Source organism: Pelmatolapia mariae, linkage group LG16_19, assembly GCF_036321145.2.
Source record: "Pelmatolapia mariae isolate MD_Pm_ZW linkage group LG16_19, Pm_UMD_F_2, whole genome shotgun sequence".
NCBI lineage: Eukaryota > Metazoa > Chordata > Actinopteri > Cichliformes > Cichlidae > Pelmatolapia > Pelmatolapia mariae.
In genome coordinates, this window is record NC_086241.1 from 24187044 (window position 1) to 24214583 (window position 27540).

The 27540-nt window shown below is 40.3% G+C and overlaps 2 protein-coding genes across 2 annotated transcripts in view; one reads left to right on the forward strand and one right to left on the reverse strand.

Moving 5' to 3' along the window:
* Positions 1 to 23948, forward strand: itga4 (integrin alpha 4). The gene is made up of 29 exons (XM_063498885.1): positions 1 to 310; positions 1771 to 1956; positions 2376 to 2494; positions 2720 to 2820; positions 4113 to 4245; positions 5567 to 5634; positions 5934 to 6069; positions 9529 to 9614; positions 9759 to 9821; positions 9899 to 10039; positions 10315 to 10423; positions 12631 to 12725; positions 13564 to 13654; positions 13738 to 13783; positions 14036 to 14190; positions 15348 to 15502; positions 15624 to 15776; positions 16296 to 16372; positions 16715 to 16856; positions 17680 to 17781; positions 18092 to 18168; positions 18416 to 18505; positions 18687 to 18774; positions 20831 to 20938; positions 21101 to 21226; positions 21320 to 21445; positions 21528 to 21626; positions 21738 to 21857; positions 22056 to 23948. The coding sequence occupies exons 2-29, from the start codon at positions 1784 to 1786 to the stop codon at positions 22155 to 22157; spliced, it is 3081 nt and encodes a 1026-aa protein (XP_063354955.1). The 5' UTR covers positions 1 to 310; positions 1771 to 1783; the 3' UTR covers positions 22158 to 23948.
* Positions 23949 to 24059: 111 nt separating this feature from the next.
* Positions 24060 to 27540, reverse strand: part of cerkl (ceramide kinase-like) — a 34471-nt gene continuing 30990 nt past the window's right edge. Inside the window, exons 14-15 of the mRNA XM_063498887.1 lie at positions 26466 to 26662; positions 24060 to 24721 (exon numbers count right to left, since the gene is read on the reverse strand). Of these exons, the coding sequence (XP_063354957.1) occupies positions 24643 to 24721; positions 26466 to 26662 (276 nt within the window). The 3' untranslated portion in view covers positions 24060 to 24642. The remainder of the gene's footprint in view (positions 24722 to 26465; positions 26663 to 27540) is intronic.

Here is a 27540-nt window from a genome sequence, read left to right on the forward strand (position 1 = left end):
CTCTGCTCAACTCAAGTTTTCACTCTGTTTTTTCTGTTTTTAACATTCAATCTCTCTCGTCTTAGTTCTTCTTTCGTACTGCACGTGTTTGCCCGAATAAGAACACACAAGTCTCGTGCGAAGCCGGTCCACGCACGAGACTCTCTAGGAGACTTGGGGAGCAACAGGAGGATTTACGCACGAGCGAGACCCGCGGGGAATAATAAAGTGGATTTAACGGAGACTTCTTTAACGCGCTGCGGTTCTCCTGAGTCTGTCACCGGCAGCCCCTGGACCTGTCTGACCCGGGATAACAGCTGTCTGACCCGGGGTAGGCTTTCTGCTGTCTGAGCGGTACAGTAACCGAAATGTGGACCGTTTACACAGTGAATGACTGATAGAGCTGATGAAGAATCAAACACTGCTGTGGTTAAAGAGTCAGGCTGAAAAAAATATTTCTGTGTTAACTGTTCAATGAGTCTGTAAATAAACTGGTAATAATGGCAGCAGTCGGTAAAGTCATAACTCTTCATATGACCCGAAAGTTTGGGGGTCCTCGACATTGGAAACTTGACAACAGTGTGTTTGAATGTCTGGACCATTACTTAACTAGCTGTTATTAAGCTGATGTTTATTTAGAAAATCGTAACTTTGTACTTTACTCTGTAAGAGCAACCACAGCCCAGCATGATTCAAACAGGCTAAAATAAGGAAATTAAGATGAATAAACAAATCCAGAGAAACAAAAGCACAATGAAAAATAGATTTGGCAGTTTTCCAATTTTGGAAAATCGACTTGATTGACTTTTTTTGTTCACTTTTAGACAAGAAGAATGATTGGCAGCACTCTCTCACTCTCTCTCCTGCTGTATAGATTAGGAAACAGCCAGATGACAGTTAGCTGAGCTTTGCATATGGGCTGGAAGCAGGGGGAAACTGATAGCCAGAGCAGACAGCAGAAACACTTTGATTTTTGCACTGATGGAACAGTAGATGTAACTTTTCTTTACTTTAACCAGAACAAATTAAGTGATTTCCTCTGCTTTCAGTCTGTGGTTGGATATAAGCAGCCACTGGCTGTGGTTTCTTATAAAACCAGACACCAGAGTACTTCACAGGGGTGTGTCTCCTAAGTAACTCTGAGACTGTCTGACAGTTGATATATATCAGTATGGGTTTTTTGGTTTAATCATCTGGTTATCTCATGTCTAGACTCAGTGAAACATTTAAACATCAAAAACTCATCCTTTAATTAGATTGCATTTTGTTATTTACATATGCCAAAACTCAGGCTGACATACTTAGCGTGCTAATAGTCTGTGAACTGTGGTGTTAAGTAAAGTGATGCATGCTCGAATTAAACATACTTTGTTCTCATCACAGGTATCGATTGACATTAACTGCTCATAAATTAAGTAAATTAAAGCTGATTTTATTCTTTTTTTTAGAATACATTTTCTGTTATTTGTTGGGAAATTACAACAACAAACAAGTCATTTGAAGTAAGTCACAGGATAAACCTGTGCAATTTCCCCTTTTTTCCATAAAGTCCAGTTAAATGAATTACTGATGTCCTACAGTGGAAACGCTGGTAATAGCCTCACACTTCTGGAATGCCACATTTTGGGCAACCGTCACATAAATCCCACTCAGACACAACTAAACTGTGAAAAGAAAAATCTGGGAAAAATCTAAAGGAAACTTTAAAGATTTGCTTCAATGACCAACTGTGTAGCGATAGAATGTAAATTCCTGTACTCATTCAGCATAACCTCTGTTTTCTTCTTGCAGTTTGCCCTCCATCATGAAGGTCTCCGCGGCCAGTGTGTCTGCACTGGTCATGGTCTTAGTTCAGGCCCTGGTTCCTCCTGCTGCAGGATACAGTCTGGATCAGGACCACAGTTTGGAGTTTAAAGGCCCGCCTTCCTCCATGTTCGGATACTCAGTCCTGCTGTATCGCCACAACACAGAGAGCTGGTCTGGATCACTACTAGTATTCACGTTATTGGTCTACTAACAACTCACCAGCCCCCTCCAACCCTAACCCTGACTTTTGATCTGTTTATCTACTACTGATTGTCCACTGATGTGCCGTTGATCATCGTAAACTACATTTCAAAGAATGCTACATGCTAGTAATAACCTCACTCATGCACTTTAAATTGTAAAACAACTCACAGCTGTTCTTACAGTCTTATTCTAATTGATTTAATTACCATAGTAATGCTCCGTAAGCTGCCATCTTCACACAGTATCACTTTGTGTGTGTGTGCCCACACCAGTTAGCCAGTTCTTGCCAATGAGAGCAGCTCTTTGATGCTTCACACACAGATGCCATTTAGATACTTGAGACAAAGACAAAACCAGTGCTAAATGCCTCTCTTTCCCTCTTTTAGGTTAGTTGTTGGAGCGCCAGTCGCAAACACATCCTCCGATCATTCAGTGTCTCCAGGAGCTGTTCTCCGCTGCAGCATCGCTGCTGCTGGACCCCGGGAATGCCACCACATGACTGCTGGTGTGTGTTTTTGTCAGCCTTTGTGTTTAGTCTTTTCCCCCTGCATTACTCCAGCTGTTGATGGAGATGAAACTCAGATGAGAGATGCAAGTTCAGCCAAAACATCCATTAGTGTGCTAGTGTTATAAACACATATATTTAATAAGTCTGGATGTGCTGTAGATGCTATATAAGGTGAGTGAAGGTGATATGCTGACAGTCAACCACGTATGCATGTGTATGCAGATGTGTCTCGGTGTGGAAAGACGTGTGAAGCTGAGCGTGATCACCAGTGGATGGGAGTCAGTTTATCCAGACAACCTGAAAAGGAAGGGGGACACATCCTGGTAACGCACACACACTCTCTCTGTGCTAGTTGGGTTTTTACCCCTTGTTATTGATGCTCGGTGGGCGACACTAAACACGGTTTTCTTAGTTTTATCATCTTCATTGGTTCAGCAGTTTCCTCAACATGACCGTTGTTGTGACTTTGGTGTTCTTGGTGGATTTTCTGAAACACCATTTGGACATAAAACACGTGGCCTGTGGCAGTTCTGTCAGACAAACCTCAAGTTTTAACGAAATGCAGTTCACCATTCTGGGTGAAGAGTGGTTTTTCACTCCGTTTTACAGTGTGGCTGTTCAGAAAGGCTGTAAACTTTTGGTATTTCCAGTGAGGTAGGGCAGCATGTCATAAAAACAGACACCATCTGAAAGACTGTAAATGCCAGCGGATAAGAGTTTGCAGTGCTTAACATTTCAGGGCTAGCGATGGTTGGTGGTGTGCTTTGAAGGCATGGTGCACATCATATAATTATATAACCTAGAAAAGGTATTTTTTAACAATTTTTATGGAAATCCCTTTTAGTGCTGGTTATGTAAAATCTGTCTCTCTGTATCATTCAGCATTTCAGAGGAGCCATTGTGCTGTTAGGTTTGTTTGTTGCTGGGAAAGTGGTAGGTAGTCAGACTAGATTAGTTTAGCAATGATGTCCACAATTCAGTGCTCACTGAGCTATTAGCAGATCTCGCACACTTAGGGATGTGTCTCTTTTTTATTATAGTGACAAATGAATATCCCTTGCACTCCCTGTTTTACTCTATTATGATTCACAACATGAAGCAAAAAGAGGGAGTTAGAGAACTCAAAGAAACTAATCCAAGGTGCAGGGTCACTGTAGAGAAACAGTCAGCGCACATTAGCACAGTGTCATGAACAAACTCAGAGGTTATGGACTCTTATTTTTTTTAAACAAAAATGCATTTTACTTCCAGCTTTAGGACAAAGAGTCAGCAGTCATTAAACAGCAGGTCAGTCACTTCGAAAGCCTGAAACATTTGCACAACAGACAGCAACATTTGAAAAGCCTGAAGGCATTTCTGTTACACACAATGGAGGCAGTGATGTGATTGAGAAAGTATTTACAGCACCAAATGTCTCCTCACTGTGATCGTCTGTGTTGCACAGGGGGGGAAATAAGCAAAGAAACATACAGGAAAATGATAATGTTCAACACACACACAGTTTTTGTTACAGTGACTTAGGTCATGGGAACAACAACACTCTGCTGCCAACGTGTGACTTAGTAATGAGTGCATGTCACATGTTGTTTGTGTGTGTGTGTTTGTGTGTTTTCAGGCCTGTGGTCACCGCTGGAAGAACGTCTTCTACTCAAAGAAAGATGGTCAGAACAACAAGCTTCCGAATGGGGTGTGTTATCGTTTTGGCAGCGACATGAAAACTTACAAGGCCATGATCCCCTGTTACAGAGGTACACACACACACACACACACACACACATGCTGCTCTAATGGTTACACTTATTCCTCTCTTCCTACTAGAGAGAACAACTTTTTGACCTAGCAACCTTTTGTAGAACAGGGTAAAGAACTACAAATTACATGATGTCAATAAAGGTCACAAACATACAGTTGTCATAGTAAAACGAAACTCACCTGTTGACAGTTCTGTGGTTTTACATATCAGGACATAATACAAATAAAGTGGCAGGTCTTAAAATTACACAGTGATATTATTTATTTAACAGCTATTAAGTCAAAACAGACACAGTCCTGATTTTATAGGAATTAAGAAGGTAATTAAGAGCCAGATGCATCAAACGTTGGCAGTTTGCTGGTCTGGAGCAGCAGCACAATGCTCAGGACAAAAGACATCAGCAATGATTTTAGAGAAGCTGCCCATCAGTCGGGGAAGGGTTCATTTATTATTACACTGAGAGAGTTTATTCACAAGTGGAAAACATTCATGACAGCTGTCAGACTTCCCAGGAGTGGACGTTCCAGCAAATGCACTCCAAGGTCAGACTGTGCAATGCTCAAAGAAATTACAAAAAACCCCAAGAGCTACATGTCAGACTACGCAGGCCTCAGTTAGTATGTTAAAAGTTCATAACAGTGCAATTAAAAAAAGACTGAACAAGGATGGCTTATTTGGAGGGAGAGAAAATGGGACAGTGCCGAGTTTGGCAAAAACAAACAGCAATTCAGCACAAACACGTCGTAGGAGTATTCTAGAGTCAAACGTGTGGACCTCTGTCCTATATTTAAAGCCTGTACCAAACTGGATCATACAAAGTCCCAAACGCAACAGAAATCTGCAGCTTCATGGCTGACGGAAGAGAAGAATCACAGTGTTACAATATCCAATTGTTCAAACCTCAAGCCGACTGAAACGCTGTAGCAGGACTTTAAGAGAGCTGTGCATGTACAGCCGCCCCAAACCTCAGTGAAGGGAAACATCTTATAAAGCAGAGACTCATGAAGTCTTTTGTACTTAGTTTTTCACACACTGCTTCTGCATTTTGTCTTCATTTTTGTTAAATAAGTAATGTGACAGTCCAGTATGTTATGTTATTGTACATCTCAGGTTATATGTACCCAATTTTAACATCTGGTAAGGACTATTTTTTATTTTGCTTTTTATCTTTAAATAATGTCCTGATATGTAAAACCATGACCGTGACTGTAGCGATATGAATGTGTGTGCATGTGAAACCAGCAGCTGTTCAGCTGCAGAGGGATTTATTCGTTTGTTCACCTTCACCTTTTGACATGCCTGTGTGTCTCCTACAGACCACCAAAGGAAGTTTGGAGAGGATTATGGATCATGTCAGGCGGGTATTTCCAACTTCCTGACAGAGGTCAGTAACATAAGCAACACGCTTTGTTAAAATCGTGTCATCCCCGTTTCCTCTTGCAGACTGAACGTGGTCCATTCATGTTTTAAAAAGCCATCTGCTCTCCTCTTGCTGCTCCTCAGGCTATGAAAATGTATAAATTCAAGTTTTTTTTTAAAAAGAGCAAAACTGTGACATTATCAAATCAGAAGTACAATTTTAAAGCAACATATGTAAGAGTTAATCTAAGATATTCAGCTATACATATAATGCAGCTTAAATAAAGTCATCACATTATAATATAGAGGCTCTCTCTTTCTCAGGATCTGGTCATCATGGGGGCACCAGGGACATCTTACTGGACTGGTTCAGTTCTGGTCTATAACACCACCAGCGGGAAGGTTTCAGCCTACCTCGATAATGACAACACTGAAGCCGTCAAATTTGGAAGCTACCTGGGTAAGTAGTCCACCCGCCCCTCTACCAGCACTGCTAATGTTAGCCCGCTTCCAGAACACAGCTGTTACCTACCAGTGTTGTGCTTTCACCACAAGCCTCATCAGAGAGAGTCGGTCTGTGCTTTTGTCCCTTTCTTTAAACACAATTCTCATTCTGCGGCTTGGATTGACAAAATGTGAAGGTGAAGCTCCTCTTTGATTGCTGTTCACTCACACGCTGTAGCCACCATGTTGAGGTAAAAAGTCTCACGCCCAAAAGGAGATTCACTGACAGGTGTTCACATAAAGCTGATATTGGTCAGAAGACTACCTTAGTTACTGTTCATGCAAACATTTCCTGCCACTTTACAGCAACGCAACTAGCACCGGGATTCATTCCTTGCTGTTCGACTCAAAGAAAGGAAATGTTCTGCGCTTTGTTAAGTATAGTCTGATCTGGTCTATAAGAAACAAACCTATCCAGATCTTAGGATAAAAAATTAAATAAAAAATAAGCATGAAGAAGCAGCTTCCAGGATATGCTATCACTGGTACAGCTGCTCATGGCTATGCTGTGTGCTGTGGAGACATCATAACAGGTCACACAGAGGTAGCACTTTTTCTGTCTGTGAATATGATACTTACCTTAGTTTCACTTCAGTGTCCAACTTAATTTTAGTTACAGCTACTGTCGTAGGTTTCCTTCCATCCGTTTATGAAGCTTTCACAGAGACGTGAATAATAGAAACAAAAACATTGAAAAGACTCTATCTGGTCATTATTTTACTGTACCTGTTAGGTCTTACTACCAATAAGAAAAGACCATTAAATTAAACTAACAATTAAAGCATTTTTGGCTTTAAGAGAGAGTAACACTGGCTTTTTCTCTTTCTCTTGTAAGCTCTGAAGTTGGTGTAAACAGTTTTAGCAAAGGAAGTGGCCAAACAGCAAAAGCTAATTAATCACAAACTGTAGTTTAGTGTGAGTTCACTTAACCTGCACATTTATTAAAATGTCTAACTAGCTTTGCTAAAGTCAATAAAAGTATTCCAGGTGGAAGTTAAATTTGGAAATTTGTCCTGGAAGTGTAAGTAAGTTGATATAAACAGACTTTATGCGTTCAGTATTTTGCTTACCGGGAGAACAAAGGTTAAGCTTTGTTAAGTATTTGGGGACAAACACGTAGCTTTGCTTTCAATGTCAACTGGTTATATGCGTTTTGAGCTGTATCACATATACACAGTGTGCTCTCATCCTCATAATCATAAACTGCATGTGACAGAGATAACCACGCTGATGCCACCCATTGGTTTGCAGAGTCTCATTTTAAAGTCTTGATTTTGCATTTTGGCGCTAAATTATCGGCGCGCCACGTTATCTGACTTAAAGCAAACACTGTCACCGCTGATAGCTGCAGGAACTGAAAAAGCTCACGGCTTCACAGTGAACACGTTTTTGCCCTGTGGATCTTTCTTGCATGAAAAAAAGTGTGCATAGCCCTGTTATTTTCTTTATTGATTTTTCTTTATTGTAAAATATTTGCAAAGCTAATTTAAAGTCTAATTATTACATTTTTGTTAACTTAGTAACTTTCCTGCCTTTGCTGGTAGACTCCTCCTTTTGTTTGTGCCTCTTAGATCAGCAGACTTATCTAAAAACATTGGCAGGAATACGTGTCATGACACCTGCATGTACACATTTACATCCTGTGTTGATGCATTGTTTTGCTCTTTCTAGCATCACTCCTGTATACAGACATGTATGGTTAGTTTATCTTGTTATTCTGAATATGTGCCTTATACCGCCGTATAATCAGAATCACTATACTTTATTAATCCTTGAGCAATTTAGGTGTGTATATAGTCTGATGACGAAAACTTAAACACACACACACTCGCACACAATATTATATACAAATATACAATATAAGTTACGCATGTTGAAATTGACAGGTGAAACAACTGAAAACAGAGATCATATCATCACATTTGCAGGGGGATGATTAGATGAACATAGTAAATACAAAAATCAAAGGAACTGAGATTTATATATTTTTCTAATAACATATAGATCTTAATCTGTAATGATGTTGGTGCAGATTGGCCCATGTGTTAAGGAGGATAAAGGGTACATATAGACATGGCAAATGTCACATTTATTTATGTTTTGATTTAAGAAACCAAAAGAAAAAACTCCCACAAGATAATGTCAGAAATAGAGGCTATACGAATGCATTTTAGCATATGCATCACCTCTCAGTGTTCATGAGAAACAGGAAGCCAAGCAGAGAGGTGCTATGTTCTGAAAACTGTAGGTGAAAACATCTTCAAGGTTCCCACGGGACATAAAAACCACAAACACCAGTGGTGAGGAGCTGAGGAGCTGCTGAAATGACAATTATACAAGCTCAGACTGCAAAATGGTTTCTTCTCACTTATGATGGGGGTAGAAACTTTACTGAGTTTTGTCTTCAGGCCACTGGTGTATGTGTATGTGTGTGTGTACACAGGAAACAGTTTCAGGAAGTTTTTTTTTAAGCCTGTGGTTGTTTTTGACTATCTATGCATTGCCACACACAAATGGTTTACCTCAGTTTAGATCGACCACATGCCAAACCTGATCTGAAACCTTAACCAATAAACCAAATTTTCACCACTGCTGGTAAAATTGTGTCAACCAACAGACTGGTTTCTACCTTATTTTGCTGTTTCAGGTTGATGTACAATTTGTAAACAGTTTTTATACAGTGTTAATAATATGAATTACATAAGGATTTATTTATTTACATTGAGAAGCAGAAGATTAGCTTAGCATTTAAGTCTATAAATGGGGTAGGAGCTAGCTGAGGTCTTTTCACAAGTAAAAGAAATATCCAGTTTTCTCTAAAGATCCATACTGAAAACATTTTAGTCGGGAAGCACAGTATCTGGTAAAAGTTTTCAACTGGGAAGTCCAGCAGTCACCTGTGCGGTGGAAATACGTAACAACATAGCTTTGCAGGTTAGCTGTGAACACAGGCTTGTGCCAAATGAATGAGCAGAGCTCTGATGGTTCCTTTCCTGCTTCACAAGACATTTCCTGAATTGGTTGCTCTAGAATCACCTACCAAGTGAATGTGTACTTGTACAAGTGTACTTGTGAATTATGTGACATGCCTGCACACTCCGCCTCAGTCATATGAAAAAGCGCCACACTGTGCAAATAGCAGTTTAAGTAAAAGGACAGAATTGTTATTATCAGGCAGAGTATGACAAACATAAGAATGTCAACCTTTTGAAAATTTAATGGAGTATTAATATTAAAGTAAACTTCACCCAGGCACTCTCTCTCTGTGTTAGCCCTGTGTCAGACTGGTGACCTGTAGCTGGGATAGGCTCTAGCCCCACTGCGACCCTGATAAGGATAAGCAGATGAGAATGAATGGAAACTTTACCCAAATTAAAGTTTACCTTAATTAATCATGTGCCCTGCTGTTGTTCAGGCTATTCTGTCGGAGCTGGTCACTTCCTGAGTCCTGCAAGTGTGGAGGTGGTGGGTGGAGCTCCACAATACAATCAGAAGGGAAAGGTAAGACCTACCTGACTTGCAAGGGCCGCACCGCCAGCCTCATCCTCGCTGCATCTTTGGTGCAGTGATGTAAAGATTTCTTATTTGTGTTATGTACAGCAGATGTGATGTTAAATTCAGTGACTGTGCGTATACACTGTGCAGGTCTTCATCTTTACAGCAGACAACAGCGTGCTACGGATTGTGGCCCAAGTCTCTGGAAAAGAGGTATGAAGCTCCGTAGCATTAACACTCCCCATTCAAAGCAACTGCCTGCTTAGCACTTAGCTCATGTCTTTGTGTAGCTGGGATCCTACTTCGGCTCCAGTGTTTGTGTGGTGGACCTAAACGCTGATGGATTGTCAGACCTGTTGGTCGGTGCTCCGATGGCAACGGGCAACGTGAGAGAAGAAGGGAGAGTCCATGTGTACATCAACCAGGGGCAGGTAGGCAGGAACACTGAGCATGGTATTATTTTACTGTGATGCGTGATGTGTTGATTGTTTCTGCTGTCAATCCTAATTTCACAGTTCCATACAACCATGTATAACGAGTAAAACTTTCCCTGAAGAGATGAAAACATCTGATTTATGTGACGCTATGAGGACGAGTCTTTGTGAATTAAAAATAAAGGAACCTGATTGTGAACACAGACCTTATTTTCTTTCTTTCTTTACACTTTCTGAGATGACATGTTAACGTGTCCTGTGTCCTTTCTCAGGCAAAGCTAGAGGAAGAGCAGTTTCAGTTGACTGGCAGCAACGCCTACGCCGCCCGATTTGGAGAGAGCATCGCAGACCTGGGAGACCTGGATGACGATGGTTACCCTGGTAGGAATCACACGCCGACTGATCTAGAAGTTGTTTTTTTTTAGTGAAGCAAGCTTTGGTATACACAACACCGCTGATATTACTACAACCAGAAGTACTGAATATGTGACAGTTAATGCTAGTACTAGAAGTTTATAAAATTTTCCTTCTTATGCTTCTGAAGACTACTTCTCCTATAAATACTTTTAGTATTAAAAATACATTAAAGGAAATATATATAGCAGTAAAAATAAAGATAAATCCTGATGGCAGTACTATTGCAAAATGTTAATATCCCTTTAACTGTCTTAGTGCAAAAACCATGAAGTTTAAGTAACTGTTGCTTCAGATACTACTAGTCCCACTGCTAATATTACTGCTGGCGAACCTGCCTGCAAATACTATAACTATTCCTAGTACTAAGAGTATTGCAACATTGTTTTTCATTCTCTTCCAAGTACTACAAATAACAGAAGATTTTGTACTGCAAATAAGTACTATACTTTAGAAACGACTCCTGCTTTTACTGTTTCTGCTCTTGCTACTGCTAACAGCACATGCTCTGCTGTTGCTTCAGTAGCTGTCACAGTAGCACAAAACCCACAGTGAGCAGCTGTGGGTTCACTTGTGTGCTCCAGGGCACCTTGAGAGTGGTAATTAGAGAGCTTTAAGTGCTGCTCTCTTTACTTTCTGCACAGATCTACTGCATTAGCACAAACATTAGAAATGCTACTACATTACTTTACTGGCTGTTGAGCTTCATAACAAAAAACATGCATGTAGTGATGATGTATTTTAGGCACCTTACAAGCCGACCAACTACTTGAGACTTCCTGAAAAGTAAAGAACATCACACAGACTTCAACACAACGCCCTAACACATACATCAAGACCCCTACCTTCTGTGTGTTTGTGTGTGTCTGTGTGTGTGTTTGTACGTGTGTGTGTTTGTGAGAGGGGTGGAGGGTGTTATTATGTTCATTAAACGTTAATGACATACTGTTGTTGCACTGTAACTGAACATGCCCTCTAATCTGCCACAGCTAGATAAAAGGGTGTGTGTGTACCCATGGTTTGGGGACACACTGTATCTGTTCACTAACACACACACACACAGGGTGGACCCACCTACCTTTTGGAGAAAAAAGGAAAAGTTATAGTCATGAAATTTTACTATGAAGACTGATTTTAAGTTAGCGTTACAGTAAACTAGGAAATATGGTAAGGCAAGAAATAAATGTAAATCAGTGTGCTGATGTCTGAAACAATGGAAGTATCTCTGACTGCATTAGTGTGTCCATGACCTCAATATTTTAAGGATACTTTAGTTAAATATTAAAAGACCATACTGGTGTTTACTTATGTTTATATACTCTTGCATACTTTTATCCATCTGAAAAAACAAGAAAGGACAAAAATTACCCTGTGAATTTAAAGATTAGTAAATGGTAATGTTAAAGTGTGTGAAAATTTTATGTAAAAAATCACAAGAACCAACGACTACTTTGAAGAAAGGAAATCAAAGCTGAGGTTAGGCTGAAACAGTGCTGTGAAAAACTATTTGTCCCATCCTAAAGCTAACCAGAGTAAATACAAATGCAGATTTTAAAATATGGTTCATTTCACAGCCTGACAACGATCAGTTACATGCAGGAAGTCCAGCTCTGGTTAAACCAAACCCAAAAAGTACAAAACGAGGCTTTTTGGAGTGGCCAAGCTAAAATCTGGACTCAAATCTGATTGAGATGCTTTGGCTGTTCGTGCTTCAAAACCCTCCAGTGTATTCTGAATAAATCTGACACTTTGAGGTTCTGCAAAGAAGAGTGGATCGAAATTCCTCCACAGTGATGTGAAAGACTCATTGCCAATTGCTTGACTGCAGTTCTTGCTGCCAAGGGTGGCACACCCAGTTATAAGGCTTAGGGAGCAATTACTTGTTCACATAAAGTAAGTTTGGATAACTTTTTTCCCTTATTAAATTAAATCACAATTTATGTTAAAAACAAACTATATTTTGTGTTTATTCAGGTTTTCTCTGACTAATGTTACAATTTCTTTGATGATCTGAAACATTTAAGTACAAAAGTGTAAAAATAAAAAAGACAGAAATCAGGAAGGGGATGAACACTTTTTCATGGCACTGTAGGTTGGTGACAAGTGAAAACAAGAGTCCTTTCAAGTATATAAATACAAATTTTGTGTGTGTGTGTGTGTGTGTGTGTATATAGATGTGGCGATTGGTGCTCCACATGAAGACGACCTTAAAGGAGCCGTGTACATCTACAACGGCAGAAAAGAGGGCATCTCATCAACACCATCCCAGGTACAAACTGAGCAAAAACCTCCAGGGCTGAAAAAAAGAAAAACTGCAGGTTCTCAAATGAAACAAGATATGAATGTCCCAATTTTACAACAGAAGTAAACATGTTTTCAGCCTGGTACAAACCAAGGTTTTGTTCTCTAAACATAATTCCCCCAAGATGTATCTGGGCAAATTGTTATATAACTCACCTGTTTAATTTAGAGAATCATGTGTATGTGGGGGACTTACCTGTCTTTAAATCCTATAAATGAGGATGACGTGCAGGTAAAAATGTCGCTTACTTACTTTTTACTTACCAGTGCAATAACATGTCTAACAAAAATGCAAAATCTGACCTGATCCCCTTGCAGTCATAGCTCAAAGAGAGATTCAAAAATAATTAAATATAATAGATAAAAAAATAGAAGAGAAAAGTAGCACAGATCCAAGAGTTAAAGCTATGAATTTGTAGTGACGGGACAAATCAAAACAAGACAAATGATCTATTCTTTCTTTAAGACTGAGATCAGTCAAAAATCAGAAAAGATATTAACAGAAGAAAAAACAGTGTGAGAGTTATACTAATGATAAATCCCCCCAAAATATAAGAATATTATGAGACATTTTTTGGCCTTTTTAATAGCACAGAGGAGAATAGACAGGAAAACAGAGACAGAAATGAAGTAGGGGAAGAAATGCAGCAAAGGGCCACTGGTCAGAGTGGAACCCAGGCTGCTGTATTTGGCCTTTTGGCATACTTGCTTGCACATGCTCACATTAGTACTTATATCCTTCTGTGCTTTTAAGTAATATCATTACACCACTAGCTTTCATGATATACCTACCATTGTGCTTTCAGAGGATTACTGGATCCACCCTTGGCCATGACCTCAGGATGTTCGGCCAGTCGCTGAGCTCTGGCATTGACATTGATGATAACGGTTACAAGGGTAAACAATTCTGTGCCAAAACGTCTGCCATATTTGCTTCATTAGATCGTTTTAAGCAGGCTAAACCCTCTCTATCTCTGCAGATGTGGCAGTTGGTGCGTTCCTTTCTGACTCAGCCGTGGTTCTCAGGTAAGTCGTCACTGAAGCTTCCTGTTGAAACAGACTCAATCTGTAGTTACCGTCTTCTCATAGTAGTGAACAGGAATGTTTTTTTTAATGTATGTAGACTGCAAGAGAACCAAAAGTGTCCCAACATCTGTGGAAAATATGGTGAAAACAACAAAATCCACCTGCTTTATTTGTTTTCAGTTGTTTTCAGTGATTCATAAACCCCAGTCTGCATGCTGTGATAATTTCTCTGACTGTGTGCTTGTGCTGCAGGACCCGTCCAGTGATTCAAGTGAACGCGTCTTTGATCTTGCCGGAGCAGATCGACGATCGGATGGCGCTGTGCCGAGAGCTCAAGCATCCAGCTCCCTGCTTTAACGTTACCATCTGCTTCAGTGTCCAGTCCAGACATTTCAGAGGGCACATAGGTACTGCCCTAATTGCACCTCTTTACTGTATTATCTGTTAATTTATAAAATTTAAAAGCTACCTATGTTTAAAAGTAAACACCAATCAAGCACATCATTAGAGTCAGTGACAGCAGGTGACTGGAACAACTTGCTATAATGCAGTATTTTGTTGGGGAACCAGTCATTCTTGTGGATGTTACTCACCGAAACACTCCACAGCAGCAACCGTCCCCAGTGACACCCAAAGCCTAAGCAGAGAAATTCAAATGTCCCCTCTCCCCAGCCACCTCCTCCAGCTCATCCAGGGAAACGTCGAGGGGTTCCCAGCCCAGCTAAGAGATATAAACTGTACATTAATCTCTGGCTCTCTTCCACAGTGTGTCTTTAGTCCTGTCTCCCTCCCCACACCCCCAACTGGTCACAGCAATTGGCTGCCACACCCTGAGCCTGGTTCTGCTGGAGTTTTCTTCCTGTTAAAAAGGATTTTTTCCTTCCCACTGTCGCCAAGTGCATCTGATAGCTGGGGTTTTCTCTTTATTATTGTTGAGTCTTTACCTTACAGTTTTTAAATTAATAATTGTGCAGCATGCCCTAGGGCTACCCCTGGGCCTCCTCCTGGAAGAACATGTCCGGAACACCTCACCTGGGAGGTGCTGAGGAGGCCTCTTAGTCAAATGTCCAGTCCACCTCAACTGCCTCTTTTCAGTGTGGAGGAGTAGCAGCTCTACTCTGAGCCACTGTCGAATGCCTGAATTCCTCACCTTATCTTTAAGGGAGAGGCCAGTCTCTGGAGAAAATTCATTTTCGTCACGTCTCCTTCACTGTGCAGCCTTTGTGACCATTGGTGAGGGTGGGGACATAGATTGACTGGTAAATTAACAGCTTTGCTTTTCCGCTCATCTGAACATCTCATAAACGAATGTAGTGGTCAGTTTTATGTAATCGGTCAGCCAAAGCTGCAGAGTCACACTCCTACTGTCCTTATCGTAAAATACATAAATGCAACCCTCCAGCCGTTTTCTCTTTCTCCCCTCTATCCTCTTGTACAACAGCAATGTGCCTAATTGCAGTTTCAGTGCTGGGACTGGATGATAACTTCTTCAAATGGCAACATTTGTTTTCCATAAAGTGTACAGCCTGATTTTTGAAGGTTGTTTCTCTCTTCTCTTTTTCAGATCTTCAGTATAATCTGACCTCTGACCTCCTCCATAAACCGTCCTTCCCACCTCGGTTCTATTTCCACGGTAACGGATCGTCCAATATCACAAATGAGCGTGTACGAGCACGACAGGGGCATCTCACTTGTGTGGCCCATGTGGCTTACCAAAGGGTAATAGACTCACCCACTGTCTATTTTGGGCATATTAACATGTGATGCACTGATTGGATTAACAGCAGTGATGCTAAAAAGTTTCTTTCCTCCTCTGAACCCTTTTTCTTTCCTCCAACAGAAAGATGTGAGGGACATTTTTACTCCGGTTCAGTTTGTGGTTTCTTACAGTCTCAGGGAGACAAACAGCCGCAGAGCCTCTTCCACATCCTTCCCTCCGTTAAAACCCATTCTGCAGCAGAGCGCAGGACACCGCAACACCATCACCAGCCAGGTACCAAGCTAGCGTACAAAGACCCAGCAAATAACAGCTAGAACAGCCCATCATGCACACAGTAATCAATATCTATATTTATAAATCTGCTCTAAATAAAAATGGTAAATTTCTACTTGCAGTTACAACACAATGAATTAGCTTAATCATCTATAAAAGAATACAAGCCTATGCATAAGTTTAGCATACTGCTAAACTAACACATTAAGCCATCTGCAAATTATTATTTTTTATTTTTGTTCGACCTTTGTGTATCAACAAACCATCTCGCCTATGCAGATGTGCTTTCAGCTGCATCTCAGCACATTAACACCCTCCTGCTGTGTGCGTCCCCCGCATGTTGCTCACACTCATAAAGCAGTGCAGGAACAGTTTACAAGTAGGAATTCACAGGTGGAGTTAGTCATCAGGGGGTTTTTATTGAACCTCTCAAGTTGTTTGATGTTGTCACTGAAGTAACACGATCGAAATGTTTATTTATTCTCACGGCTAACCCGCTGCTTCTTTTCTTTCTCTCAGACTCGTTTTGCTCGCTCCTGCTCCCTGGTGAACTGTTCGACAAACATGCAGCTGTCAGCTCATCTAGTGCTCCCACAGTAAGATCTCTCTCACACACACACACACTGCAGGCACCTGTGTGTGAATGACAAAAAACAAAACAGGGAAACAACCGGAATATACGTGGAAAAAAAAGGATATCAAGCTGTTGTGTTTGCATATTTTTGTGTAGAGAATAAATGTGTGCTGTATGCTGTTGTAATTAGTAAGTGCCAGAGTTGCTGGTTATATTCAGCTTCACACTTTGGGCTCCTGAGATCAAACTGTAAAAATATGCAAGTTAAAACCAAAAAAGAAATCAAAAGTATTTCAACAGTAGAGAAAGTTTGATTCTGATTGTAACTCCAGCGATGCTTGTTGTTTGTCGTGTTTGTCTTCAGTCAGCAGGAGTACTTTGCGCTGGGATCCGGGCAGACTATCATGTTGAAAGCATCACTGGTGAACTCTGGAGATGACGCCTTCCTGCCACGACTGACGCTACGGTTGCCCAGCAACATCCACTACATTAAAGTACTGCAAAATGTGAGTCAAACTTTCAGATACCCTCTCTACTCTTAAGATTTGGCTTAAAAGTTTCCTTTTTAACAAAGCTTATAGTAAGGTTTGGATAAGGTGACCCTGAATCCTCCCTTAGTTAAATTGCAATAGGTTTAGGGGGGGTTCCCATGATGCACCAAGTGTTTTTCTTTACACAACTCACCTCTCTCATTCTCTATGTGTTTATACACCATTTTGCATCAGTTACTAACTGTAATCTCTTATGCCTGGTTTCTTTCTGTTAAAGGGGAGTTTTTCCTTCCCACTGTCACCAAGTCTGATTTCTTCTTCTGATTGTTCGGTTTTTCTCTCTATTACTGTAGGGTCTTTACCTCACAAAGAGCTTTGAGGGAACCATTGTTGTGATTTGAAGCTATATAAATAAAACTGAACTGAATCAATAGATAAAATGGTGTGTAGCTTGTGTGTTTCAGGGTCATTTTCAGGGCTGTTTTTAGGGCAGAAAAACATACCTACCGTCGTGTATGTACTCCTAAATGGTCCTGGCTGAGTAAGCTGCCAGAGGTGGATGCTGATTGGGTAAAATGAGAAAAAAGTGCCATCATTCTTAGAAAAACAGAACTCTATTTGAGAACCTAGATGAAGATGAACAGCAGACTGCTGCTCTCTTAGACAGTGTCATCAGCAACCATAGGCAGATACAATGGACAGCAGTATGTTTCATGGCTGGTCTTACAGTTAAAACTGCTGTGTAAACAGACAGTCACACAGCATTAACTGTTAAATGATTATTGTCAATATTATAATACATAACAAAACCAAAACAAGCCTGCTTCTCTTCAACCAGGAGGACAATGTGGTCAGATGTGATGTCACACAGGAAGTCAACGCTATAACAGTGGGCGTTGACTGCAGCGTGACCAGCTTCCTCCTTCCAGCGCACACCCAGGTAAGCCCGAGCTAATTGGAGGTAATCACACACTGATCATATACTAAAATTATGAGGAACCTGAATGTCGTGCTCCAGCCAGCTATTATGGGTCCTCAACTTCCTGTGGTCCACATATCAAAGGTCAGAGCGGGTTTTTGCACTTTCAGTTCTCTATTTTTCTTCGACTTATCTGTTTAAAATATTGCAAAACTATCTGGTGAAACGAACCGCAGCTGGTTCAGAGTAGAGATTCCTGTATTGTGTAAAAAAGTTCTAGCAGGAAAAATCATAAAGAAGGAAGATGTTAAGTAATGTTTTTTTCTTGTAGCTGAATATCAGCTTTCTGTTGGATGTCAACCAGAACAGCACACCTGGCCAAAACCTTATTCACGTCAACACCAGCAGGTAAATCTCCTCCGCTCACCTCATCATTTTTCTGAGGAAAACAACGCAGCAAGGAAGCTATGACAGTAAAGCAAACTAATGTATGAAGATAAAGTGTTATTTGTAAAGGAGCATGTAGAATGCAGATTAATGTGAACATTAAAGAAGAAGAAGAAACAATACTGAATATGAAATAGCTTTATAGACTTTTAAACCTTGAATCAAACCATCAGGGAGTAAAAATATGTGAAATTTATTTTCTCTTCAGTGATAACTATGAGAGGAGGGAATATCTCCATGACAACTCCATCAGCCTCACCCTTCCTCTCAAATATGGAGTCAATGTGAACATCCACGGGTGAGCTCACCTTGTTGTGCATTACTATTATTTGCTTTGTCAAAGGCTTTTTTGGGGTGTTTTTTTTTAACCGTGTCAGTGAAATTCATGTGAAAAACATTTTTTCCTCAGAGTGCAGAAATAAAGGACATATTTAACTCCAGAGAACTAATCCCAATGCTTTCTGTCTGCCTGTTTACAGTTTTGTGACTCCCTCCTCTTTTGAAGTTGGAGATGAAGACTTGATTCCCACTAACTGCTATTCAGAAAGCTTCAATTACACATACAAGGTAGGTCAGCCTGATTCAGAGGGGTTTTTTTTTTTTTATATATGTGATCAGACAGGATGCAAACACACTTCTGGATGCTTTAAATGCCAAACAAGCAAAACAGTAACAGATGGAGCTCATTGAGGTTAAATTTAACATTTAACTTTGGTAGACTTGTACGCATTTGCAGACAGTTTGATTTATGTGTATGTCTGCCCGTATGTTATAGTAACACTAAAAACAGTGAGTCTGTTCTGTTAAAACATGTCACTGAGCTGAGGCAGTATAACATTATAATACGATATTTTCCAGTTTTTTCCATTTTATCCTGATTAAACAACAGAGAGCACATAAATGATACTATTTAAGTCAAAATTTGATTTTGTGACCAGAACAATAAAAAGCTACTTTCGGCTGCTCCCATATTCACAAGGGATCGTCACACAGTGCAGCTCTGTATTTGATTTAGGCAGATTTTTAATGCCGGATCTCCTTCCTGACACAACCCCAAACGGGGGTTTGTGTCTTCTCGTGAGAGCAAACAATGATCTTTTTTAAGCAAATTTAAACCACTACACCATGACAAGCTTTATTGCTGATCACAAATGCAAAGTTTAAAGAGAATAATGTTTACTGTCTCCAACTTTGAGGCATAAGCAATCAGGAAAAAAAACATCTAACAGGTCTAGCAGGACCCTGACGCTGAATCAGAAGCTAAAAAAATCAGTTAGTCGTCATTCACTTTATTTACAAAGAGGGCTTCCACTGCAATCTGTCGCAGGGTGTTTGTAGCAAGCTTGCTTCACTATACTGACCTTTTCAGAGGAGAGATTGAGGTTGTATTTAAACCCTCTTCTGTGTCTTAAATATAAGCTGCTTCATAAAAGTACAGTCAACTTTAATGTTTTAAATGAACTGTATGCTGTAGAGCTGGGTGTATCTCTTTAACGTGTTAAATCTGAAAGTTCTTTCCCACATTTGTCCCAAAAGAGCAAAAAAAAGATAAAAAAGATCTAAAAGCTGCTGGTCAACAATTTTCAGGAGTCGCCTGCTTTAAAGATAAACTATGCTGCTTCTTCTGAACTGACTGGCTATCGTTTAAGATTCCTTTCATTCATAAATTTAAACTTGCATCTTCTCATCTATTGATGATCAGTTCAAATCCTGACGTTTTACCTTTCTTCATTACGGAAAAGTAGAAAAATCCAAAACAGAGGTCTATATAAAAAAGACTATTTAAATATGACATATTATATGTGTATTGGCAGCATGGTGGCATAATGGTTAGCACTGATGCCAAAAAGAAGAGCAAGAAGGTCCTGAGTTTGACTCCACCATCTCCACCCACACACACACACAACCCTGATAAGCGGAAAAGGATGGATGGACTTATGTACTGAGTTTATGAAGACTTAGATGTGTCAAGGTGGGATGTTGTGACACACAGAAGTGTCATGACATTAGTTTCGTAAGTTCCCCAGAATATTAAGTGCACATGCTGGTTTCATCACTTGGTCACATTTTGTTTTATAGATGCCTGCATGACCAAACTTATTTATTTAAGAATGTAGGTCAGCAAATGAGGAAACACAGAGATCACGGTGCGAGTTCTATGTGTTACGGTACTTTCAACAGCATATAGTCAAAGAAAATGGAATAGAAGAATGACTAGTTTAACCAAAAAATAAATAAATAAATATGCAGCTGTCCAAAAATACAATTTCATATGTGAAGCTAAAACTTCACAGCAAGTCCAATTTCATCAACACTGGATGAAGAGTTTAGGAAAGTCGTCATCTGTAAGTTGGTCATTTCTGGTTTCAATTGGGAACCTTTGGTCTTGGTAGTAGTAGCACATCATGAAAACTGGAGCCAATCAACAATTTTTAGCAACTCTTTAAAGGGAAGTGTTCAGAACCAAACAGGAAGTTGTTGCTATGTTTGTGCTCATTTGGTTTACTTTCACTGGTGCCCACACATCAAAAGGTGAAAAAACACAAGGTAAATAAACAGGGCTCTTGATATGAACACGTCCTTGCCTTAGAGAGTCTCAGCATCTTGTTCCATCTGCCTGCAGGTGTTAAACTCCGGTCCCAGCAGGTCAGTCGACACTGTGGTTGAAATTGCGCTGCCGAAGATCCTCGCACCTCACCGTCACAGGCTGTTGCAAGTGGTCGGTTGGCAGGTACATCAACACAAACATCGGCAGTGGGTTTGACGCTTAGGTTCTGTGTGGTTTCTCATGTGTCATGGCTGGAATTGAGGTGAAACAAGCCACGAGCGTGAGAAAAGTTATTCGTAAATGGCGACAGAACAGACCGTACTAACACATGAATTCTCTCTGCAGTCGTCTCAAGGCTTGTGTAAGATCAGTGACACAACTGTTTCAGTCATCGACGACTGCGACGTCCCTGAAGCTTACTTCATCAAACAACTCATCTTCTTCTTTTCGCCCACCTCCACCCGTAGAATGGTACACAAACACAGACACACACACATAAAAATGTGGTCTCTCAGATATAGCTTATGCAAGGGTGCAAACTTTAATTTTGTTCTCTATGTTCAGTTTTGTGGCCGCACCGATAAGACTTGTGAGTGGTTGGTGTGTCGCCTCGGTAATTTGGAGGCGGGGAGAGAGGTCACCATCCAACTGGAAGCCAACCTGAATCCTGCCGTACTACGGCAAGCTCCGGTAACACACTCGCACGCAGGCGACTGATTACACTGCATTTTGCCAGAGTTTCTGGTCCCTGATGCCTTTCTCTGTGTCTCAGGGTCGCCATGGGATCATGATCCTGGAAAGCATGGCAGTGATGTCATCACCTAAACAAGATAATAACACCATCCTGATCCAGGATCATCCTGTAGCACAGGTAAAACCCCCCTGCAGCCAATCAGAACACACTGCTGTGTGATCCGAGAGTCTGGGCTTCACAGTTGCCGTGGTGCAGCAATGTTAAAGATGTATGTTGCACTTTTTCCAGGTATTGGTGGAAGCAGTTTTTACCCAGAAACCCTCAGCGATGGTGAAAATCTTCATTGTCGTTGTCAGTTTAGCCGTGGGGTTAACAATCCTGGCAGCTCTCATCTGGTGTCTGTGGAAGGTACTCAATTTTTGTTTTTCAACATAAACTCATTTTTGTGACAATTCTCCCACCAATAACTGGTGTATTTTAACAATCTGCCATCTTGTAAAATGTCATGGCTCAGTTCTGCGGTACTGACCAACCACATTATGTTGCAGTTTAATGTTTGCAGTTGATACACAGGCTTCACGTTTTCTTCTTCTCTTTGTCCGTCAGGCTGGATTCTTCAAGAGAGAATTACATCATAAGGAGGAAGAGTTCAACAGAGACAGCTGGGACTTCGTTCCCAAGCACAGCAAAAGAGAAAGCACTACCTAACCCGGATTGTTCTCTCTGCCCGTGATCTGACCCTAAGGTGGAGTTCACATTGTACCTATGAAAGAGTGTTCATCATGCCTCAGTCTTACTGCAGCACTGTGAACGTCATCGGTCAGTGAAATCCGTCTACGCTCCGAGGGTTTGAGTCTAACACGTGACAGTGAACGCCTCCTGAATCTGACTGTGACCTTTTAAACTATTTTGCCGACATGCTTTCACAAAAAGGAACCAGAGAAATCCAAAGACCTGAAAGAAAAAAGACTGCAGCGTTCGATGGATAGAGGATTAATTAAAAGGGAAGTGAACCGGAAGTCATCAAATCTGAACCAATCGGAAAGCCTCGGAGCTTCCTGGGATTAATGACCTTCATTTTGACTCTTCTTTTTAGGAGAAAACAAAACAAAGAACATCACTTTCTATGATCTCAGGTGATTTAAACTTTGCCTCTGATTGGCTCGTAGCTCTGGGAAACCTTCCTTTTGTCTGTGTAACTTATTTTCTGAATTTTGTTCACCTGCTGACCAACACACACACACACACAAACACACAAAGGCTGACTCACTGGCTGTGCTGCATCATTTGACGCCTGTGGCACACACTGGATGTCGTCCAGCTGGAGGAAGAAGGTGATGGCTGCTGGGATTTGCTGGTAACAGGGGTGATCACACTGTTTTTTGCCTCCCACTATTTGTTTTGGGATGTGTCTCCTCTGCTTAAACCAGCAAATTTTTAAAGCACAATCAGCTCATCTGATGCAAATCCACACATTTTTGTTTTGCACAAAGTTAGTTCACTGAGCCAGCAATGTTGATCACTGGCTGGATACTCCAACGTGGAGGACATGATCAGCTTATTAGCGCTATCTGTTTTTACCTACCCTCCTGCTTTTGCAAACTGCTTCACAATAGAGGAAACTGAGGGCAGTTTTGATGTAGGATTAATAGAAATTTCAGGGCAGAGGATTGAAAAATGAGCAGAATGCAGGATCTTTCTACAGTGAATCCTCCACTGTGCTGCCTCCTGGTGCTATGGTTCCTTAACCTTCCCGTGAGCCTGATTTCACACTTGTTTACAGTTTCTCTGATGCTTTGGAAGCCATTCAGGGAAGAAGAAAACAGGAAGCCATGCTGGTATGTGGAGGGAAAAACAATGAGAACAATGTACAGCCAGATGAGCACAAGTGCACCACGCAGGGCAGCTAGAAATGAGCATTTCTCCTCCACTCCTCCTCCTTTTGGGCCCAGGAGGGTCAAACACACAGAATCAAACATAATGAGGCACGAAGGCTCTTTTAATGTGGTAACAATCACAATGTGATGCAGATGAAAAAGTTTGTCCTGTGGGAGCTCTTTAAATTAAAATTAATACAAATAAAACAAGAGAGGAAAAAAACATAAATGTGATGCATTTTAAATAAAGCACATTTAAGGTTAACCACTCCTACCAGTGTGAGGTAGGTGGGAGGCCTAATGATCGACAACTACTTGAAATCACCATTTTCAAAAGAATACTTTGAGAGCTCGGGCCATAAACAAAGCTCCATCTTCTGAACAGACACATCACAAACACTAAGTAAACATGTTTGATGTGGTCAGTTTTTTCAGTCATACTTCCTAAAATTGACACCTGGGCTTTTTAAACTGATAACTTGTTGGTTCAAGTAATACTTTTTTTTTTTTTAAAGCATTGTGTTAACGGTCTCCATGCAGACTGTTCACTCAGCTGCTGCCCTCCACTCTGGTGTGTGTTTAATACAAATGCACCTCACAGATTCACAGCGAGTGTTTTAATATTTTAATAAGTGACTTTGATGTTCTTATGTGAAGTTGTTCTGCACTGGAGAGTCTCACTGCTTTTAGCAACACTTTTCTATTAAAATAAAGGATTTTCTATTTAAACAGCTTGATTTTTATACTTTATTCCAGTCGCAGTATGATTTGAGTCAAAATGAGAATCTACATGCATACATCAGGTCTGTTTTTGCTTCACCATCGTCTGCACAGATAGAAAAGTCACCTATTAATACCTTTATTCAAACATGAACCCTTTGGGAAGTGAAATAAACTGGATTTTGAACACAAATTAAACAAGTTTGTTCTCTGCCACAGAAACAAAAACTGAATGAAAAAAAGCAACATATGAAATTAAAGTCACATGATCTGAGAGAAATGGGTAATGAAACTGTAGTAAATTGTAAACATTAAACCAGTTTTATGTGCATTGGTCAGTTCTGCAGCTGATACATGAATAAAACTTACAAAACATTCACATTATACTTTGATAAAAAGAATATAAAATTAATACAGCTTTAAAGTAAAGGAGCTTTTTTTATTTCATTTATTTTTCCTCTATGAATATATCGTTAAAATCATGGCCGGACGACCAAAGTTTCAAATTGTGAGTTCAGAGTCTGTACAAAGAGCACTGTTGAGTCATTTTGGTTACCGTGGTGAGTGTCACACAGAGCAGCGCCCCCTTGTTGTTCTCAGATGCAGCTGCAGGAGACAGACGACTCGGCCTCTTCCACCTCCTCGCCGTACAGAGTGATGAGTCTTGGGTGGACTCTGAATGCACCACAAAGACATACAGAAACACAGACACACAGTCAGGTGGATATTAAGGACCTGCAGACATGTTGCTATGGTTGCAGGAGGATGGCTTGATTGGTATTGATGTAAATGTCACAGAATGTAAAGAAACAAACACAGTGTGAGCTCCAGGACAAGGAGACCAGTCAGTCGCTTGGTACTGTGAAAAATGAAACCAATTGCATCGTGGATCAAAATCTGCTGGTACTTTTCTTCATTATTTCATCAATTTTTGCACTACTGGATGAAAAGCAGCACCAAAACATGACAGAGCCTCCACCTGCTTTAGTGATGGCTGTTGACACTCACTGTTGTACCTCTCTCCTGACCTGCTCCACACACACACACAAAAAATTTGATCCAAATATTCAAATATGAATTCATCCCTCTATAACATCTATTGTCACTGATTTTCAATCCAGTTCTTATGTAATTTGGCACAACTCAGCCACGTTTCCATTCATGAAGAATGGCTTCTTAACAACCACACTTAAACTGAGACCATTTCAAATGAGGCTTCAGTGAGCAGCAGATGGATCAGATGCATTTTCAGGTCTTTGCTAAATTTTTCAATTTCTTTCGATGAATTTCAACATGACTTTCAGATCATGTTATCTGTTTTTTAGGCCGGTCACTTCTTCTTTTGTCTTCCGTTTGTCCAGTTTCCTCAAATCTTTTAAGAACTCACTGAACATCATACTGAGATATTACGGAAGAGGATTAGGGCCACTGGAAAAGAAAAAAAAAAGTAGATACGTCTTTTTTTTTTTCTTTTTCAGAATTCTGACTTTAATCTCAGAATTCTTAATTCTGAGAAAAAAGTCAGAATTCTTAATTCTGAGAAAAAAGTCAGAATTCTGGGGGGGGGAAGTCAGAATTCTGAGAAAAAAGTCAGAATTCTGGGGGGGAAAGTCAGAATTCTGAGAAAAAAGTCAGAATTCTGGGGGGAAAAGTCAGAATTCTGAGAAAAAAGTCAGAATTCTGGAGAAAAAAAAAGGTCAGAATTCTGAGAAAAAAAGTCAGAATTCCGAGAAAAAAAAGTCAGAATTCTGGGGGGGAAAAGTCAGAATTCTGAGAAAAAAGGTCGGAATTCTGGAGAAAAAAAGTCAGAATTTTGAGAAAAAAGTCAGAATTCCGAGAAAAAAAAAGTCAGAATTCTATGGGGAAAAAGTCAGAATTCTGAGGAAAAAAGTCAGAATTCCGACTTTAATTTCAGAATTCTGGGGAAAAAAAGTGCCTCTTTTTTTCCAGTTTCCCTAATCCTCTTCCATAGAGATATACCAAGTTTGTGGCTAATATCTCTTTGACAGTCATCATATTGGTGCAAAAATATTACTTCGTGCTAAGTTGTCTGTTATGTGTAGACACAACATGGGTTCAGCCCTTGTGTTAGGTCCCTTTTTATGTTTGAAAGATTCATAAATCACTGTTAATGTTTTAATAAACAAAACAAGATACCTCTGAAAATTATGAGGTACAAGGACTGGACTGAAAATAAATGAAAGAGCAGCCATTGTCCAAAATAATAATAATAATAATTATCCTCTATATTCACCTCTTCTTGATATATTTTATTGATCTGAACTAAAAGGAAAAATAGTGCCTTGATCATCAATAATCAATGCTTGAATTAATCAATAACTCATTCAGAGTAATTCCTCTGTTGTAATGATTGTATTATCTGGATATATTTTTAATAACGAAGGCGTAAGCGTCCCACCTGATGAGCACTTCATTGGCAATTTCCACCAGCTCTCCGTCGATGTTCCAGGGGAAGGTTGTTCCTTCTGCGTGGATGAAGGGTGTGGTTTTCAAGTCACCCTCCTCTTCACTCTCATCCTCAGAACAGCCAATCAGTGAGCAGGGGCGGATCTTCACTGCTGACACAGCATGCGTCTCCACGAAGGAGAAGTTGAACTGCACACAGATAATCAGTCAGAGCTTTGTCTGTGTGTGTGTTTCTGTATGTGTGTGTGTATGTGTGTGTGTGTGTTAAAGCTGAGCTGATGAGGTCAGAAAGAGCCATTAAGATCTCCGTTAAGCAGCTTGTTAGAGTGCAGCAGGATCTGTCTGTGGTTCTTCTGGTCCACTGTCCTCTGCTGTGAAGCTCCAACAGGGGGCAGCAAAGACCAGCTGACTGTCCAACTGTCTGTCTGTCTGTCTGCTGTCCTCTCCTGCAGGTTTGCGCTTTCTTAAAGTAAAGCCGTTCTTATAGGACAGATTAACATCTATCTTAAAACAAGAGACCAGAGGATTCCAGTACTGTCCTTAAATACACACTTGATTTACCTTCACGAGACTGTGAATTGTAGAGAGAAATATTTTACTACTCCACTACGCCTAATTGATGGCTTCTCTAGTAGTTTCTAATATTTTGTCGCCACTATTTGATAATATGAATTTGAATTTATTGCATCTCATTAAAGAGGGAGACCCACATTTTCAGCTTTTTTTAACAGGTCAAAGCAAACAAAGGATATGATTAATTGATCATGGAAATATCCAGCAGGTTAATGTATAATTGCAGCTCCGCTTCAGTTTAATGCTGCTTCAATACCAACACACAGGAGGATTTGCACCAAAAAGCACTGAAACTTTAAAATTATTTTGATAAAATCATCAGATTAATAAAGGTGTATTCAGTTTTTCACACACTCTACATCACACAAGTGACAGGAGAGGTTTAAAGTCCACAGTAGGACATAAACTGTAGGGGTCGCATGTGGGCAGCCCCAATTGAACACCCACTTTTGCCGTGCTTTCTGCTGAGATGTCAGGACGGACGCTAGCAGGAT

What these genes read in the sequence shown, in the direction of transcription:
- itga4 (XM_063498885.1), top strand. Translation starts at nt 1,784, where the DNA reads ATGAAGGTCTCCGCGGCCAGTGTGTCTGCACTGGTCATGGTCTTAGTT. An exon ending in ATGCCACCACATGACTGCTG is followed by an intron (nt 2,495 to 2,719) that starts GTGTGTGTTTTT and finishes ATGTGTATGCAG; the next exon opens with ATGTGTCTCGGTGTGGAAAG. An exon ending in AGGATCATCCTGTAGCACAG is followed by an intron (nt 21,627 to 21,737) that starts GTAAAACCCCCC and finishes CACTTTTTCCAG; the next exon opens with GTATTGGTGGAAGCAGTTTT.